We start from the raw sequence: 19004 nt of genomic DNA, 5'->3' as shown, positions 1-19004 counted from the left end.
CCTTAAACCAATCCATTAATTTCCCTCTTTACTTTCTGAGGGGGCAGAAACTAGGTGATAAATATTTTTTTTGCACAAAAGACATGCACCCCCAGCTCAGGTCCTACCCAAAGGAAATGCATGAGTTTAGAAAGACAGAGCAACTGTTTATGTTCTCCTCTTTAGGGACTGAATGCCTGCCAGTTACCAAGCAGAGATCTTCAAAGTGGATTACTTATTGTATATTTATGGGTTTCAGGCACCTAACTGCTTGTGGAGAAATGCTGCTGTATAAGACCACTCCATTCTGGCAATGGCTGCATTGTAGCCAGTTCATTGAATTACACTTTTATTAAGCAGTACTGCTTAAGACCATGACCCCAACCTTTGAGTCCTTCAAGTACTCTGGTACTTCAAGAGTTAGTCTTTTGAGCCTTCATATTTTTTCTGTCCTGTGGCCAGTTTTATGTTTTGGGATTCCTTGCAGTCATAGACCCATCAAGGAAGTCCATGTTAGATACTACAGATATGTTCTTGCTACATCAGTTGATCTGTGAAGGGGCCTTCTTAGGTCATAAATGCTCTCTTGCTCTCCTCCTGTGTCTGGATGTCTTCTCCATACAGTGGTTGTTGGAGTTCTCTCTTATGCCAGTCATGCATGTTACTGTACAAGTACAGATGCAAAATAATGACTTTCTTGATTTACAGTAAGTATGCTTGCTCAGTGGTTAAGGTGAACCATGAGGCTTCGCAAGAGACTGCTTGCACCTGTCTCCCCTAGGCTTTTGAATTCTGGCCAAGGCTCTTGCTGCCCCCAAAGTGCCTTTTTTAGGCAAGGCTCAAAAGTCAAACCCATCTCCGTAAACAGCACAATTAACAAAAAACTGAGGGTTATGCTACTCAATGCCAGGAGATTAAATCTCAAAATGCACACGTTCAAAGCACTTCTAAGTAAGGAGAATGTCAACATCTGTGCAGTAACTGAAACCTGGTTCAAGACTCCAGAGAGCACCCCAGCACTACCGGCTACAACTCATACCACATGTTTCGGCCAAAGAACATGGACCAAAACACAAAAGGAGGGGGTGTATCCATATTCATCAAGGATATCTACACCTCCAGGTTAGTGGTGCAGCATGATACCTCTGAGATCATCCATGTGCGACTAACATCGGGCAAATCTGCAATGCAAATTGTAGCCTGCTACAGATCACCCTCCATGAGCCAGGACCACCACTCCACCATTCTGGAGACACTGAAAAACATGAATGTCCTACCGGACACCCTGATATTGGGCGATTTCAATTACCCTACCATTAACTGGGAAAACTACTCGAATACAAATTTCCAAGCCCAGCACTTCCTGTAATTCATCAACTCAAATGCCCTGGATCAGCTGGTAAACTCCCCTACCAGAGGTGAAAACATATTGGACCTGGTCATCACCAATATGGGCGACAGGTGTTCCACACCGGAGGTCAACCGATCACTGGATAGATCAAACCATAAACGAATCACTCTGGATGTCCACACCCCACCACCACCCCCAACTAAGGAAACCACAGTAAAAAATTTTCTAAAGCAAACTTTACCGTACTTAAGACAGAGGCAGTAAGTTTCACAGCCCCCACACTAAAGGATAACGCTGCCCAAGATGCAGAAACCTTTACAAATGCACTCTATGAGCACCTACAAGGATGCATGGATCATGCCATCCCTAGCAAAACCAAGACTCACTCCTCTAAGAGAAGGAAACCAATCTGGAGGACCCCTGCCATAAACAGGCTATACAATAGAAGGAGGAAACAAGTTCAGAAAAAAAGCAAATCCCAAGAAGGAAAGACATCCGTGATCAGTATCAGTAAAAAACTAAGGTCCCTCATAAAATCATCCAAGGCTAACTTCGAAAGAAAAATAGCCAAGGATTCAAAGGATAACCACAAAGCCTTCTTTAGCTATGTTAAGAATCTAAGTGGCAACTCACAGATATGCACTGAGCTAGTGCAAAATAGCACAATATATACTGAACCTACTGATATTGCCAACATCCTGGCAGATAGATTCAGTGCATACTTCACCCCCCTCTCACCCCCAAAAGGGCCCACAACAATACTGGAAAAGTGTAGTGTCCAAGAAATCAAAGACGCACAGGTAAAAATAGCCCTTTCAAAAGCCAAAATCACAGCATCAGTGGGGCCAGATGATGTCACAGGCTGCGTCTTGCATGAACTACAGAATGAACTAACCCCCCACCTAAACACGCTGTTCAACCTCAGCCTCTCCACAGGCTACATGCCCATAGAATGGTGTACAGCAACAGATGTTCTTCATTCCACATTGCTGCAGTCCTAACTATTGGGGGTAGTCCGCTGTCCAGTCGGCCCGAATACCAAAGTATATGGCTGACGTCGGTCACGGCGCATTAGACTGACGTCAGTACGTCAGGGTACTAATGCGCATGACCGACGTCATATCCTCAGTCTTTTTTGCCGCATGGTCCGATGCAGAAGCAATTTTGCGAGTGCAGGTTGGCGTTCTGAAAGTTTCTGAAGTCAGAGTTTCAGACCGAATCAAAGTTGGCTAAGTACCCGTTGGGAATATTTTGGTTTTTCTTGCCTCAGTATTTAACCGGATGTCAGAAAAAGTGAATAACTGTATTTCTTGTGGGAAACAGATACCTCATAGGGATTACCATACTTTGTGTATACCTTGTTTAGGGCCTGAGCACGACGTTGTTGGATGCCGCTCTTGTGCTAGATTTAACAAACGCACTATTAAGAGAAGGTTAGACTGTGCCAGGTTAGTGTTTGGGAAGCGTTGTAATTATAAAATGCCGTCGGATACTCCGACGCCCGCTTCAGCCAAAAAGCGCAAGGACAAAGCAGCAAAGCCTAGAGGGGAAGAACCGACAGTCCAGGACGTCGGTTCTTTAGAGGGCTCAGTGGAGCCGGAGGTTCTGCCAGGAGTTTCTTTGGAGTCTTGCAGGATGTGTCCTCTCAGGAAGTAGGCCAGGCTGAAGGGGCTTCTCAGGTGGCTGTTCTTCCCTCTCTTCCTAAGGTGGTTAGGGCCTCGCCTTCTGTTGCCAAGGCTTCTTTAAGAGGCAGGCCTACTTTAGCTTCAGTGGGGGTTTCTCCGAATGTTTCAGGGTCTTTACCTAAGAAGCATATGCTAAAAATGGCAGAGGATTTGATTACTATGATTAGAGGTTCTATGCCCCCTCCTGATAAGAGGCCTAGGGTGGAACCTGAGTTTGAGAGTTTTGAGCAATGTTCGGAGGCTTCTGAGTCTTCTGCTGAAGACTTGCAGGAGTATCCTCCTTATTCTGATTCTGATGTGGATGATTCTACTCCTTCAGCTTCGCCTCCTGAGGATTTTTCTTTTCAGAGACTCTGCATTCCATGAGGGAGCATTTTAAATGGGAAGGCCAAGATTTCTCTGATTCCAGGAAAAGGCTTAGAGAATTCTTGTTTTTACCCCAGCATAGGCCTTTAGCTATACCTCCTGTTCTGAATGTGGTAGAAGATATTTTTGCAGAGGCTTCACTAAATCCTGATTCTTTGCCTCCTGCCCCAGTTAAACCGGATAGGTACTATAGAGTGCCTGACGCCCATAAGTATCTTTTTAAGAGTCCTAGGGCGGACCCAGAAACTGTCTCTCAGGGGCCTAAAGGTGTGAAGGCTTCTGTGGTTAAAAATCCTGTTCCTCCTGATAAAGAGGCAAGGGCTTTGGATAGATGGGGAAAGAAAGTGTACACTTCTTCCACTTTAGCCATGAGGGCGTTGAATTGTCAGTTTCATATGTTAAAATATCAGAATTATCTCCTTTCACAATTGAAGTCTAAGGTGGATGCTCTGGCTGAAGGTATTGAGTGTAAAGAGCTGCAGGATTTAGTTCATGTTTCTGAACAAGTGGGAAAGCATTCTTTGCAGTGTGGTTTTGATGCTGTGCAGGCCTCCTCGAGGGTGGCTGCCACTGGTTCTGTTCTTCGAGGCACGCCTGGTTGAGAGATCAGAACTTAGCTGAGCATGTTAAGACAAGGATTTTGGATGCTCCTTTACAGTCTGATGTGTTGTTTGGTTCGCCTGTGGAAGCAGTTTTAAAGAAAATGGAGGACAAGGCTAAGTCTTTGCAAACTGTTAAGGATTTTTTGCAGGTGCAGCCTCCAGTTTAGTAGAAATTGGCCTACTAAGGGGTGGACTTATCCTGCTTATGATTCCCAGTCTAGGGGTAGGTCTAGACGTGGTAGGGGCAGAGCTCAAGGTTCTTTTAGGCCTAGGACAGGGAGTTCACCTGCTCAGACTTCTGGTGAGGGCAGGGGTCAGTCCTTTCGTAAGCAGACCCAATGACCTGCCTTTTCAGCTGCCAGTACATTCTCACCTGGCGGCACCTTTAGGAGGAAGGCTGTCTCTTTTCAAAGAAAATTGGGATTTAATTACCCAAGACAAATGGGTTCTGGATATCATTCACCACGGTTACAGGTTTTATTTCCATACCTTGCCTCCTTTCAAAGGCATGCCAGACATTCCTCCTCTACAAAGAATAGAGGCTCACAAGCACATTTCTCTGTTGCTCCAAATAGGAGCCATTCAGTCAGTTCCTGTGCCAGAAAGGGGCCTAGGATTTTATTCTCGCCTGTTCCTAGTACCAAAGAAGGGGAACACGTGGAGACCAATTTTGGATTTATCTATCCTCAACACTTATCTGGACATTACAAAGTTCAAAATGTTGACGTTACAACAGCTTTTACCTCTGCTGGGCAAAGATCACTGGATGGTAACTTTAGATCTCAAGGAAGCTTACCTTCATGTGCCTATAAGGCTAAGTTGCAGAAAGTATCTGCGTTTTCGAGCTGGAAATTCTCATTATCAGTTCTCTGCATTGCCCTTTGGCTTATCTACTGCCCAGAGTATTCACAAAGGTTCTGGCTCCAGTGATAGCTTACTTCAGGCTAAAAGGAATTCAAATCTATCCTTACTTGGACGACTGCCTGATTCTGGCTCAAGAAAAGGAAGACCTTCTACAGCATTTGGAATATGTCATAGCAGTGCTAAGATGCCTAGGGTATTCTGTGAGCGAAATAAAGTCCAGTCTAGTACCCTCTCAAGACATGTGCTTTCTGGGTGTGAGACTGAATACAGCAGCCCAGATGGCCTTTTTAACCCCGGACAAACAAAAGAATCTTTCCAGTTACTTCCATCAATTATCTCTTCAGTCCGGGCTGACTGCAAGGACAGTCCTTCAAGCCTTAGGGTTCATGGCATCTTGTATTCTGGTGCTTCCCAATGCCAAACTGCATATGAGGAAGCTACAATGGTATCTCAAAATCTATGGACACAGCACTGCCAGGATTTGGACACTGTCATTCAAATAATACCTTGCATTCAAAAGGAATTTTTGTGGTGGGCTCAGGAATGTCACCTAAACAAGGGACTCTCTGTGACCCGGCCAGAGGCAAGTCAGATTCTAACGACGGATGCCTCAGACATTGCTTGGGGAGCTCATCTAGATGGAAAGTGGATACAAGACAAGTGGCCTGCCAGACTACAGCATCTACATATCAACATGAAAGAGATGTTAGCAGTCCAGTTTGCATTAATGGCTTTCACGGAGTTACTTCTTCCAGGGCAGGTGTTGATTCTAACAGACAACACAACTGTCATGTGGTACATCAACAAACAAGGGGAACACATTCTTACCCATTGTGCAGGCAAGCAATGATTTTATGGGAGACTGCGCTCAGCTTGCAACTAACTCTTCAGGCAAGGTTTCTGCCGGGAGCACAGAACTCCTTAGCAGATGTGTTAAGCAGACAAATCATGGATCCCCACGAGTGGAAACTGGATCTTCATGTATTTCAAAATTGACAGTGTCATGGGGAACTCCAGACATAGATCTGTTCGCTTCTCCACTAAACCACCAGCTGCCAAAGTTTTGCACGAAGGAATTTCATCACACAGCTTGGAAAGTGGATGCTCTTTCTTTCAGTTGGAAAAATCTTCATGTGTATGCTTTTCCACCTCTGCCTCTTCTCCCAAAGGTGCTTCTAAAGGTCAGACAAGACAAGCCAAGGATGATTTTAATAGCTCCAGATTGGCCTCGGCAGCACTGGTACCCATTACTGAGGAGTCTGGTAAGGAAGCCTCCATGGCCTTTACCCTTGATTCCACACCTATTGTCTCAGAGGGACGGTCATCTGCTCAATGTCAAGCTTCAAACTCTTCATCTAACAGCCTGGCATATTCTGTTTTGAAAGACAGCAGGTCTCAACTTCCTCAACAAGTTTTAAATGTGATTATGGAAGCCAGAAGACCTAGTACAAGGAAAGTGTACGCAGAAAAATGGAAGAGATTTTTATTTTGGACTGCAGCAAAGAATTTGGAGATTTGAGCCTAATTTGAGTGTGGCTCTTCAATATCTTACTGAGTTATTGGACAAAGGTTTGTCTTTCTCTTCCATTAAGATTCATGCTGCAGCAATATCAGCTCACTATGATTGTGACCCACCATTGTTTTCACATCCTTTGTTCAAGCAATTTCTTAGAGGGGCAAAGAATATAAGACCCCCACGTAGAGCTCCTACTCCTGCTTGGGATCTCAATTTTGTGTTGGAGAAACTTACTCTACAACCTTTTGAGCCTGCGGCTACTGCTGAACTGAAATACTTGTCATGGAAGACTGCTTTTTTGTTGGCCATTACTTCTGCAAGAAGGGTTTCTGAGTTACAGGCCCTTATGGCAGTTGAGCCTTTTTTGATTTTTCATGAGGATAGGGTATCATTACGTACTAATCCTTCCTTTATGCCTAAGGTGGTTTCTAGTGTGGCTTTAAACCAAACTATTCATTTGCCTACTTTCTATGCAGATCCCCAAAATAAAGGGGAAAAGATTTTGCACACTTTAGATGTACACAGGCAATTGCGTTATTATTTAAGTAGGACTAAGGATTTTAGGCAGTCTCAGCAGTTGTTTGTTTCTTTTGCTTTGAGTTCGCAGGGCAAGCCTGTGTCAAAACAAACTATTTCTAGGTGGATTGGGTTTTGCATTGCATTTTGTTATTCCCATCATGGCAAAGAGATTCCAGCTGGGATTAGGCCTCATTCCACTAGGGCTACTGCCACTTCAACAGCATTTCTAAGGGGGGTGGCAACTAAGGATATTTTGGAGGCAGCTACTTGGAGTTCAGTGCATACTTTCTCTAAGCATTACCACCTTCCTCTCTACTCTAAGTCTAGGGCTGGTTTTGCCACAGCTATTTTGCAAGGCATGTTATCAGCTCCTGCTTCCTTATGATTTGCCAGCCTCCCTTACCTCTGCTTTGGGATTCTACCCAATAGTTAGGACTGCAGCAATGTGGAATGAAGAACATAGTACAGTTTTGTACCTACCATAAATGTAGATGTTCGAGGATCCACATTGCTGCAGTCCAATTTACCCTCCCTCCTTCCCTCTGTGTTTAGGGGTGGTTGTGTAGGTGAGATTATATTCTGGTACCTTTGTATATATTGTATATATTTTTGGTGCAGGTATGTTTGGTGTGTTTTGGTTTTGGCCTTGTCTTTTTAGGGTCTTCTGACATCTGGGGCAAGAAAAGACTGAGGATATGACGTCGGTCATGCGCATTAGTACCCTGACATACTGACGTCAGTCTAATGCGCCGTGACCGACGTCAGCCATATACTTTGGTATTCGGGCCGACTGGACAGCGGACTACCCCCAATAGTTAGGACTGCAGCAATGTGGATCCTCGAACATCTACATTTATGGTAGGTACAAAACTGTACTTTATTCCACTCCACAAAGGAGGGGCCACAACTGACCCTGGTAACTATTGCCCTATAAGCCTGACTAGCCTGGTCTGCAAGGCTATGGAGTGCATCATCATAGAACTCATTAACAAAGACATTGGGAACCTCCAAACACTTGACCCGACCCAGTTCGGCTTTAAGGGCAGGTCATGCCTACTAAACCTGGTTGACTTCTTCGAGACAGTCACCAGGGCCATAGACGAGGAAAAGGTGGTTCACACAGCCTACTTTGACCTCGCCAAGGCTTTCGACACCATTCCCCCCTCGGGTATTACAGAAAAACTCACCAGCCTGAACATAAACCCCCTACATCATAAGATGGGTTGCCAACTGGCTTACAGACAGAACGGTAAGAATAGCGGGCTCCAGGTCCGTCTCTAAACCAGTCACAAGTGGTATCTTGCAAGGCTCGGTCCTGGGACCCCTACTGTTCAGCATATACTTCTCAGAAGTACAGGTAAACACAGGAGGACTATGGCTAACCAAGTTTGCAGAAGACTGCAAACTGGGAGCCATAATTGACTCTCCAGCTGACATGGACATCCTCCAAAAGGGCCTTACTGAGACGGACACCTGGTGTTAAAGTCATGGCCACAAGCTAAATGTCAAAAAATGCATAGTCATCCTGTTTGGGAAAAACAAAACACCCGCGAATTACCACATAGGTGGCAGCCCCCTTAATACAGAAGAGGTAATAAGTGATCTGGGGACCCAGATAGATAGTAATCTCTCCTTTGACAATCATATTGCCAAATTAGTTAGGAAATCCTTCTATGTGGCCCATCTAATTACTAAAGGGTTCGCATCTAGAAATAAAGAGGTTATAGTGCCCCTCTACACGTCATTCATCGGACCCATCATAGAGTACAATGCCCCATTTGGGATGCACCTCACAAGACACTTCCAACAGCTGGAAAGACTGCAAAAGTACTCCACCAAAAGGATTACTGGCCTCAAACATATGTCCTATGCAGCCCAACTGAAAAAACTCCGTCTGTATCCAGTGGCATATCGCTTACTCAGAGGTGATCTCTGCCTGACTTACAAAGCCATGTCCAACTCAGAATTGATGGACATGCTCCACCTAAAGAAATCCAAGTCACTGTGAGCCACACGCTGTAGTGAGCTAAACTTCACCACAACAATAAATAGAACATGCTGGAGGGATAGATTCCTGTCACAGAGACTCCCCCATGCTTTGGAACAAAATTCCTAACTACATTAGGCAGACCTCCTCACTAACACTCTTCAAGAGAAACCTTGACGAGTGGATGGGTAACAGAAATTACACTCCTGGGATCACTTCATTGGCTCTGCTTCACAGAGGCTTAGTTAATTAATCAATGGGGTGGCGAAAGCCGACACACTCTGGCTAGGCTTATAAATGCCCTCGGGCAGATAGCCAAGTACTTACCTAAGAACTTCTGAGGTGAGTAATGTCACGATGAATAGCCACAAAGAGACATGTAACCATGATTGTGGGATCTTGACTGCATTGCCTTCTTGTGGACTTTACATGTTCTCTGTGCATTTTTGTGTTTCTGATATGGTCTTTGATTTCCTGCATTACTCCAGAGGTATGCTGGCAGTTTGGTTGGCAAAGCTACGTTATACCTAGGTGTTCATGTGAGTGTATATGCCCTATGATGGACTCCCTACCCTTTTTGGTTTGGTTTCTGCCTTAGCAACACTGCTTTCCAGAATAAATAACTAGGACACTTATGACCCTGATCTGGATTATCGCAGGTATAGGATATGGATGGATGGGTTGTCACTGAAAATGAGTATCAGAAATGGTTATTTTAACAAGTGAGCATTAGAGCGGTGGATATGCATGATTTGCACTAAGTATCACTATCTTTCTATTAATGTTCTTGATATTTTGAAAATCCAGGAATGACTGTTCCAAAAATAACATTTTATAGACTCCATTTATTTGCCTCAAATGCTGTCTTATAGATCAAACAGCATGTAGCAACTACCCAGTAAACATTTCTTGCAGTTTCTATAACAAGCAGACATTTTGTAAAATAAATAATTAAATTTTAGTGCTCTGAAGTGTAAACATCTATGTTAGCAAAAAAGTATTTGTCACTATTATTGTCGAAGGCTGGTAATTGACAGCAGCAGAAAAAAATAGTATCTAGTAGATGACACTCAACATTCAGTAGTGCTAGTTTGTCATAAACATTGGCTGTATGAGTTTTTTTAATTGTCAGACACCGTAGGCCTAAATTACTTACCACTCGCCAGCCATCAGGGACCTCAAGTCAAAGCATGGCGGCAAAAACATCCTGTTAGCAAAGCAGCAGCTCCTCATGAGGATAGTTAGTATAGCTGTCCTCTTAAAAATATGCAACCACAGCAGATGTGGTCCATCCTCCATGAGGTCTGTATTCCAGTTGAATTCTCCAAAAGAACTTTGTGTCATGTGACTTGCAAATCACAGTAACTAGCTCATTAAAATTAAAGATTGTATATCCATATGTATGATAATAACCTTACTGCAACACTACTGTTTTCAGCTAAAGCAAGTAGTTTAAGAATATAATCTTTGAGCACTAGACCAAAAGCAGTTTTTAAGTAGCACATGTATGTTAGTCCCAGATATTATGTTTGAATTAGCAGTATTTGTTGGTTTAGTAGCAATAGAAATGATTGTTTCTAGCTCTGTTTTTCTTCAAATGAATCAAAAGCTACATTTACCTAGTATTGTTCCAGGTGATCACATTGACTGCAAGCATTCTGCACCAATTTTTTTTTATTTATAGTGCTGCATGAGATTGGCTTTTAGCCTGTAGCATCACAAGCAGTAAAATTAGTTGCTACTGAGAATAAAATGCAGAGCAGGGTCCATTTAAGAAACAGTACCTTGAATAAATTAATTCTGTGTACCTGGATAGTGTTCAAATTTTATACTTTCTGAAGATCCAAAAAAAATGAAAATAGCTGTTGTTGAAATCGAGGACACTGTCTAGAAATTAGAGGAGACATTTACTGCAGATTGATTCGGGATTCTCTGTACAGTCATGACAGAATGGCATATGGTCAGCTTTGCAGTCACATCATGTGTAACACCACAGACCAGTGGAACATTGTTTTCTCTATTATAATTCAAAACACAAACAGCCTAAAACCATTTTCTTAAGTGTAGCTGATGCAGAATAAAACTGCTGGGGTACTCAGAAATATCAGTTTTGCAACTGGGCATGTCCACCTTACCACAGTCCACACATGAGGAAATTTACACACACATTTCAACTCCACAGTAACACAATTGAGGAGAAAGGAGAAACTCTTCAGGACAATGCACAGGAGTCTGACATAAATAAGGATACTATACAGTCTGTGTTAAACTGGAACATCTTTATTTACTTATTTTATTTAATATTTGTTTACTGGGAAAATCCGACTTGGAACAAAGCCAATTTTTAGCAAAGGCCCGGGGAGAAACGCTCCAGATGCATGTCTTTGTAATGGGTTAGGAAACTGGAGCACCCAGAAGTAACCCACACGAACACAGGGAGGACATGCAGACTCCGCGCAGAAGGCATCCAAGCCGAGAATCGTACCAGAGAACCTGTTACTGTGAGGTGACAACGCAACCGCTGCACCACTGTGCCTTTGAGCAAGTAACTTCAAGAAACTTTAATTGGGAAATTAGAACCTGATCAAATAACCCACAGCCAGTATTAGGTGAACCTGGGAAAGTCTCATCTAATAAGGGTGGTGTTAACTGCAAGTACTAGTCACTGAACTCATAGGGGCCTTGTTGAGGAAACAATTTCAGAAACAGACACAAGATTGTCAGGATTTTTTAATGTTAGTGTTCCACTTCTTTTAGCTCTACATAGTTTTATTGGCAGTCGTAACCAGTAATAAAACTGGCATTTTGACTGATGTGAGTTTATCTTTCTTCAAAAGGCATGTACTGCAGTCAGTAGGTCCGTTGTCTTTTTTTTTAAGTTTGGGCAGTTGCAGTATCCCAGATCCTGTCACTCCCAGTAAGCTGATGTATAATGTGTTACACATCTGTTAACTGAGATGAACCCTCAACTAAACCTGCAGCTGAAGACTCATATGTTTAGGGTAGGATTATCAAAGGCCTAATGTTCAAAGGTTCCCATACGCAAACACTGTCTGATGGTAAGTGTTGCTCATGCATACATGCAAGTCAGCAAAACATTACTGGTGGCAAATGACCTAACATGTATCTTGGGGCTGATTGGTGCCTGTGTCTAACCTAATCTTTCACTTCCTTCCAGTGGTTCAGTTTAACATCCTGCTGCCCTCCCACAGATGAATTAACATTACTGATATTCTTTATATGTAATAAATTGCTAGTGAATAGTGCATTGTTGTCATCTGGCACTGGTGCTTAAATTGCTAGTGAATAGTGCATTGTTGTCATCTGACACTGGAGCTTAAATTAGAAATGTTGATGTTTTAGCTTAGCTGGCTTGGTATAGTCTAAGATATTGCTTTCTTAACTTTGGCGCAATTACTCTGAGTCTTTTCTCCTGAGACTGTCCCTGATTCTGCTGCTTGCTTGTTGATGTTTTAAACAGGTTTTAGAGCTTATGGGAAAATTAGATTGCTTACCTACCAGTGCTGAGGACTAACCTTGTGTCAGTCAGGTTGCCCCACTACCACAGCCACTATCCATTTTCACTGTTTTTGTAAAACAGGTAAACTTATTCCACAGTTTAGCGTCAATATATTTATCTTTTTTTATCATGTGCTTGTATTAAACAGTACAGTGTAGTGCCTATCATCTGTAGTTAAATACCCCAAAACCTGCACTGTCCTGTTATATCAGCACCTACTTAATATGTCATTTTAGCAAGGATGAAAAGAGTTACAAAACAAGTGCATTGACCCAGGTACCAGATCCCTTAATGTAGCAATAACCAACGACATGGTATGGTAAATTAAAGATTTACCCACGGTTGGCATGGTTTAATCACGAGGATGAAGCCCGAGTGATTAAATAAAGCCAACCATGGGTTAATTTCAATATACCACAACCACGGAGTCGGTTATTGCTATTATACAATGACATTATTTAAGAAAAAAAAGACTTAATTTTCTTAAATAATGTCTTTGTACAATGGCGCATTACTGTTCTTCTGCGTCTGGTAGTATACTGCTTCCTTGTGTTGATGTGCTGTGCATGCATATGGGACTTCCATTCCCATGCATGTCCAGTACATCAGTCCCTTGGAAAGTAAGCAACAGAGAAAAGAAGACCTCCTTTGCTCCACTTTTCCTTTCGTTTTCTTTTTTTTTTAATTAAAAAAAAAAAAAAAAAAGTTTGGGAAGTTTAGGGTAGGAGAGAGACAGAATGGAGAAAATACAAGGTAAATCAGGTGCGTGTCTTTAGTTTTAAACAACATACCTGATTTCCCTTGTATTTTCTGCATGGTGTCTCTCTCGTATGCCCAGAGTCCAGACTACAAATTTTATTTTTATTTTTGTTAAAAAAAATGTTAAGAATATACCAACGGAAAAAAGTACGGGCGACCAGACCTTTTTCCGTTGGTATATTGGATTTACAACGGGCACGCTGGTTGGGCTGGTCAATCAGCATGCTCGTTTTAGAATGTTAATGGCCAGTCATTGTATAATGCAATTTTAACTGGAGTACTTTACCTTTATCCGCACTTCATATGAGCTACACATATAAACTTTGGTAGTTATACTACTTTATATGTAGACTGTCTGGAGCCTTTTTTAACTTAATTTTACTTCAACAACTTACTTTGTTAAGGCAGTCTCCTTTCACAGTCCAATTTTGTTTGATCTATACATCAAAACTATTTGTACTGTTATATTGAAATAGCATAATGTATTTACAAGTTTAATGCTTCCTGTAATTCTTTTATTAAAAAAAAAATAATAAAATATTATGAGTAAAAAATACACTGGTGACAAAGTTCTTCTGGTTGTCATAGTTTTCATGTTTACCACTTCTTGTTTCCTTTTTTCCACCCTTTGCATACTAACATTATAGTTTCCTCAGAATCCAAAATACCTTTCTTTTTCTTTGAAGTTCTTTGGCTCCTAGTTATATTTTTATGTACTGCTGCATTCATCAGTGATTAAAGCTAAAAGATATAATATCATTTTGCATTTGTGGTCTCTAAGAGTATACTTCACGGTTTACAAAGATGCATACATTGCTACTAGTTTTATGGTAGCTATAGGTGATTGTCATTTTCTACTGCATGTCATAGCTATCTTCACTGCCTTGCAGTGTGATATCCTGTCATTATTCTCACATTTATTGCCTCTGTTCTCTGTTTTGTTGATGTCCTTTCTTTGCATCCAGAAATGGCCTAGTTTACTTACCTTGTAAAAAAAAAAAAAAAAAAAGAAATGACTCAGTAAAAAAGTAAAACTGAAGTGGATTCAGTGGTGTAGAGATCCTAACTATGACAGGCCTTCATAATGGCCATTGCACACCTAGTCCCAAACATGCCAGTTGACATAAGTGGGGAGTAATTCCCCAACCTCTCCATGAATTATTGCACCAATCCCAGCACTTGAGTCTTAACAGGAGGGGAAAATGGGCCATTGGGCTGTCACTCTGCAGGAAACAAAGATGTCGGTGGAGTGACCATGAGGTGGATGCGATGATCAGGTGCAGGTAGGGGTAGCAAAAATTCAGTGTGTTGTGATTTAGTTAGACATGTTGCTTAGGTCACTACTGAATGTATTAAAGTTCTAAAATGCATAGGCAAAAGACATTCAAAACACATTAACATCATGTCCAGCACAAAAGAAGTCATAAATACATTTTGGTGAAGTATGTATTTTATTTAACAATTGCTGCCACTAAACCTATGATAAATTTCCTGAAGTTTATAAAAGTAATTATATAGAGTAACCAGTGAAACTGAATGTATTTGTCTGATGTTTAACTTTAAATTCCTAAAACTGTTTGCATTTTCTTCTGTTTTTCACCGACTAATACATTTGTGTCAGCTCACAGGTTGCTAATAAGCTTGGAAGCAATACTGTATTCATGTCAGTGCCAGAGGGCTACTTTACAAGTGTATGAATAGCAGTCAGTGTGAATAAGAGGCATTCATTTTCCAAGCTTGGATGGGTGCTGTTCTTGTACAATTGTGTTCGTTCTTAAGGCATCTCGGACATTATTTTGTACTTTCTTTTTTCCAGGAGAAGGTGCAGCAGTCCTTCTGAGGGCTTTGGAGCCAGAACAAGGGCAGGACAGAATGAGAGAACTGCGTGACTTGAGAAGAAAGGAGAATGGAAAAGCTCTTAAGGAACATGAATTATGTAATGGACCTTCCAAGCTCTGCCAAGCTCTTGATATTAACAAGAGGTTTGACAAACGAGACCTGGCCAGTGACCCAGATGCTTGGATGGAACATGGGCCAGAGGCAGTCTCTGATACAACTGTTTCGTCAGCCAGGATTGGTGTGAATTATGGAGAAGAATGGGCCAAGAAGCCGTTAAGATTTTATATTCAAGGGAACAAGTGTGTTAGTGTGGTAGATAAAGTGGCAGAGGCAAAGATGAATGCAGGCAGCTGAGTTCACATTCATCCTAGTACTTCAGTGGTGGAGATTTAATGTAAAGGTTAAAAAATGGAGGACAAGATAGAGACGTGCTTACATACTTTTATATTCTTATGTTTTAATATGGTGCTGCCAAAGGTGTGCTATCAATTAAGGGCAGTTGTAACACAGTTTTTAGATAAAGTTTATCTGTTGTCACATGCTAAGTCCAGTTGTAAGTTTTTGTGTTCTGAACAAGTTACACATCAGTTTTTAGTGTCCTTAAATGAATTAAACGTCTGTTGCCTGCATTTAGCCTTGCTTGATTTAGTTTCTGACTAAGCTGCTAGTGAGTACTTAACAGTCAACATGAAAACTGTAGAAAAATGGCTTTAAATGCTTAGTGCACATCTGAATGTATTTTAATCGGTTATTGGTTTAATGGTAACATTTTTTTAATTTAATACAAACACCCCTTTTTTTCTGTCTTATTTTTGTTAAGTATATTCTGGCATTTCTGTATGCATTGTTTGAAAGGACAGCTGCCAGTTGAAAAATATTCAAAATGAAGTCTTTGACACTGGAAACTGGTGGTGTCATCATTCACTCTGGCTATCTTTCATATGAGTGAATAAGAATTACAGCATAGTCTGTTCCTGACTTTTTAAGTCGTCATTGTCTGAGTGAAGTAATAAATGAAAATAGCAAGTGCGCATAGGAAATGTAAAACAGTGGGACAGCTCTTTTCATCTCTTTTCCCAAGGAAAGGTTAGACCAGAGTGTTTGTGATATCTTGGATGCAGTGTGGCATCCCATTTCATTACTATGGTTGACTATCTTGGGTAATATTTCCAAATACTCTTAAGTAAGCGGCATTCCTAAATTAATTTTGTGGCCATGACATCTTTCATATGCTTCTTTTTCATAATGTCAAAGCATGCAGAGTTTAAGTGTAGATTGCTGTCACCAGTGCATTTCTGTAGTTACATGTTTTTGTTCACAGTAGTAGTGATTATTCACTCTTGATCAGAAGAAACACTGTTTTTGATTAACTGAAGATGAGGGGTCATTGCCTGCATGTCTCTCTGTCCTTCTTGAGGGGATGTTAGTACAGCCTGCTGGTTTATACACAGTGATCTGTGAATACGATACAGAATCTTTCTCCTGACGTGCTCTTTCTCTACCTCTGCTTACATTACCATAAGCTCGGTGAACTAAGTGCCCTGGGTCATTGCCGAAATTAATATTTGTAGCGGTTAAACTTTTTTGTCAGTATAACAAAAACTAATATATAAGACAAGATCAAGTTATCTGGTAAGAACAGCAAAACTGGTGTTATGTTGATGGAAGGTATCAGGGCTCCGTGTTTCTCTGGGCTGTGGAAAAGCTAGCATGATAGGCATTTAAGTGGCAGGATTGGTGTGAACTATGGAAAAGAATAGAAATTAGTATAAAGGTCATGTCTGGGGAAGATTAACAGGGTGCAAGAAGAAGGTGCGTGTTATGGGACTTGTCCAAGGGAAAGGGGAGGAAGAAATATCAAGGCGTGATAGTCACGCTAGATTTAAATCTGCAGAACCTTATGAAGGAGCAGTGCAGGCCAGGAGGATGTTCAGTTTTGTAATGTAAGGATGGTTTCAGACAGGCTGTTTTCATATTTGTATTGTATGAGCTTGTAACCTGAAATAGTCTATACAGGACATCATTTTAGGGGGGTGAGGGAACAGAAAGAAGAAAAAAGATGGCCACTGAAATGGCAAATAAGTGAGGCACGAAGAAAGACGTTATACATCTCAGAGAAAAGAAGGAAGGTGATGTTTCATTAGAGCTTTTAGGGCATTTATGAGTCAAATGTGATGTAGTAGTAAGAGTAAAGACTACAGTCACAGAACTGTGGTTATTCCATTTATTATTGATCCCTAAAACTATCTGCAAAACTGTAGTATTTTTTTGGGGGGGGGGTGTCAGCCTTGTGCAGCCCAGCTACTTAAAATCCTAACGCTAGTATCACTGTTACTTGGAAAATGAATTCTACAAAGCAGTACTGCCTAAATCTAAGTATGCAAACTCCAGTGATTCCACTTTAAAGTGTTGATTCCTGCATTACATTTCTGCCAGGCACACAATTTGTATGGAGAGCTGAAATTTTGACATATGGATTGTGAGGACGCAAGGGGGGTTCACTGAAAGAGAGGTGCAACTCAGAAAGTAATGTATATTTGTGGAAAGGGTGAGGGGTGGTAGACTTCTGGAACAATATGCCATAGATCATACTGAAGTGTAGCTTTACTCAAGGGTTTAAAAGAGCCTAAGATGAAACACAGGAAGGAAGGAAGGGCATTTCTTATGGGACAGCTGCACACTCATGAACACTGGATGAGGCAGTGATTTTCAGCAGCTTCTTTTTGTATTTTCACATGCTTTATCTGCTTAACAAAATTAAAATGAATGATTGACTATATGCCTGCTTGTGGCAGTTCCTGTTACCTGAAATTATTGCTGTTGTATTTGAAGTTATTCTCCCTTTACTTTATTAGAAAATGGATTACATGGTAGTGCTCGATGTGATGTCTAGAGCATTCGTTAGTAAATGGTCTTTGTGGGCTGATGTATGTAGATTGTTTCTTTTTTAGCATTCTTCATGGCATCACAAGTTACTTAAAGCAAGAATTACCTGCTGCCAGAGAGGTGACCACTTTTAAAATGCAGTTACTTTTTTATTGGAGGTGGTGTTAGTAAATTTTAACTAGAACTTATTTTATTCTTCTTTGTACAATCTGTGCATTCTTTGTTTTAGTGATTAACATTTGTATTTTAGAAATATCCAATCCTGCTTGTTGTATTTCTTTGTGTCACGCTGTCTTCTCATAAGTCCATACTCCAGCATCACTACTAGACAGAGGCACAGTAAACTAAACCCTAAATGGGCATAGTATTCTCATTCCAAGGGGTGGCGAAAGCCACACACACTCTGGCTAGGCTTATAAATGCCCTAGGGCAGATAGCCTAGTATGAACCTATATGGATTGTTTACTTATTTGCCCTTAAAAATGTTATATGAAATATCAAGCTTTTGCAGTTACAAATCTATATTTTCTAGGATGGATTTTTGCCATGCAAATGTATTTATTCATTTATTTATTGACATTTGTTTACAAGGAAAGTCCAACTGGATAATTTTATCTGTTATAAGAGGAAGCCCGGGGAGAAGAGCTCCCAAAACATAAGAGCAGAAGATACGTATACATAGGTGAAAACTGAAATCATATTACCTTATACTGTAAATACACAGATTAATACAATTATTAATACACATATTATGTAGAATAATACACATATACTATGAGTAAAACAAGATAAATACAATGTCACATAGCAGTGAAATATGGTATAAGTGAGTGAGTTATTACTCATAAAGCATATGTCAGAGTATAACATTCAAATAGTGGATAAGGAGGAGGAATGGAAGGGATGGTAGAGTGAGAAATGAGTATTTGTTATTGGTGATAAGTGAGTAGGTATGGGACAGGAGAGATAAAGAGGAAAACAATTAAATAAGAGCAACAGAAACAATGAAAAGGTGAGATACAGTGTGTGTGTATACATACATATATATATATATATATATATATATATATATATATATATATATATATATATATATATGTGTGTGTGTGTGTTTTTAGATGCAGTTTAAAT

At 40.9% G+C, this 19004-nt stretch overlaps 1 protein-coding gene across 3 annotated transcripts in view; it reads left to right on the top strand.

Annotated features, from left to right (window-relative positions):
• The window catches only part of MPG (N-methylpurine DNA glycosylase), a 712437-nt gene extending 696710 nt beyond the window's left edge, over window positions 1-15727 (top strand). For all 3 annotated transcript variants that reach the window (XM_044089444.1, XM_044089446.1, XM_044089445.1), the window contains one exon: window positions 14965-15727. In XM_044089444.1, the coding sequence (XP_043945379.1) occupies window positions 14965-15341 (377 nt within the window). In that variant the 3' untranslated portion in view covers window positions 15342-15727. The remainder of the gene's footprint in view (window positions 1-14964) is intronic.
• The last annotated feature ends 3277 nt before the right edge of the window (window positions 15728-19004 follow it).

This window comes from Protopterus annectens, chromosome 12.part0 (assembly GCF_019279795.1).
Source record: "Protopterus annectens isolate FY-2018-M chromosome 12.part0, PAN1.0, whole genome shotgun sequence".
NCBI classification, from domain to species: Eukaryota; Metazoa; Chordata; order Ceratodontiformes; family Protopteridae; genus Protopterus; species Protopterus annectens.
The sequence above is the reverse complement of the archived record's forward strand: the minus strand, read 5'-3'. Positions and strand labels throughout refer to the sequence as shown.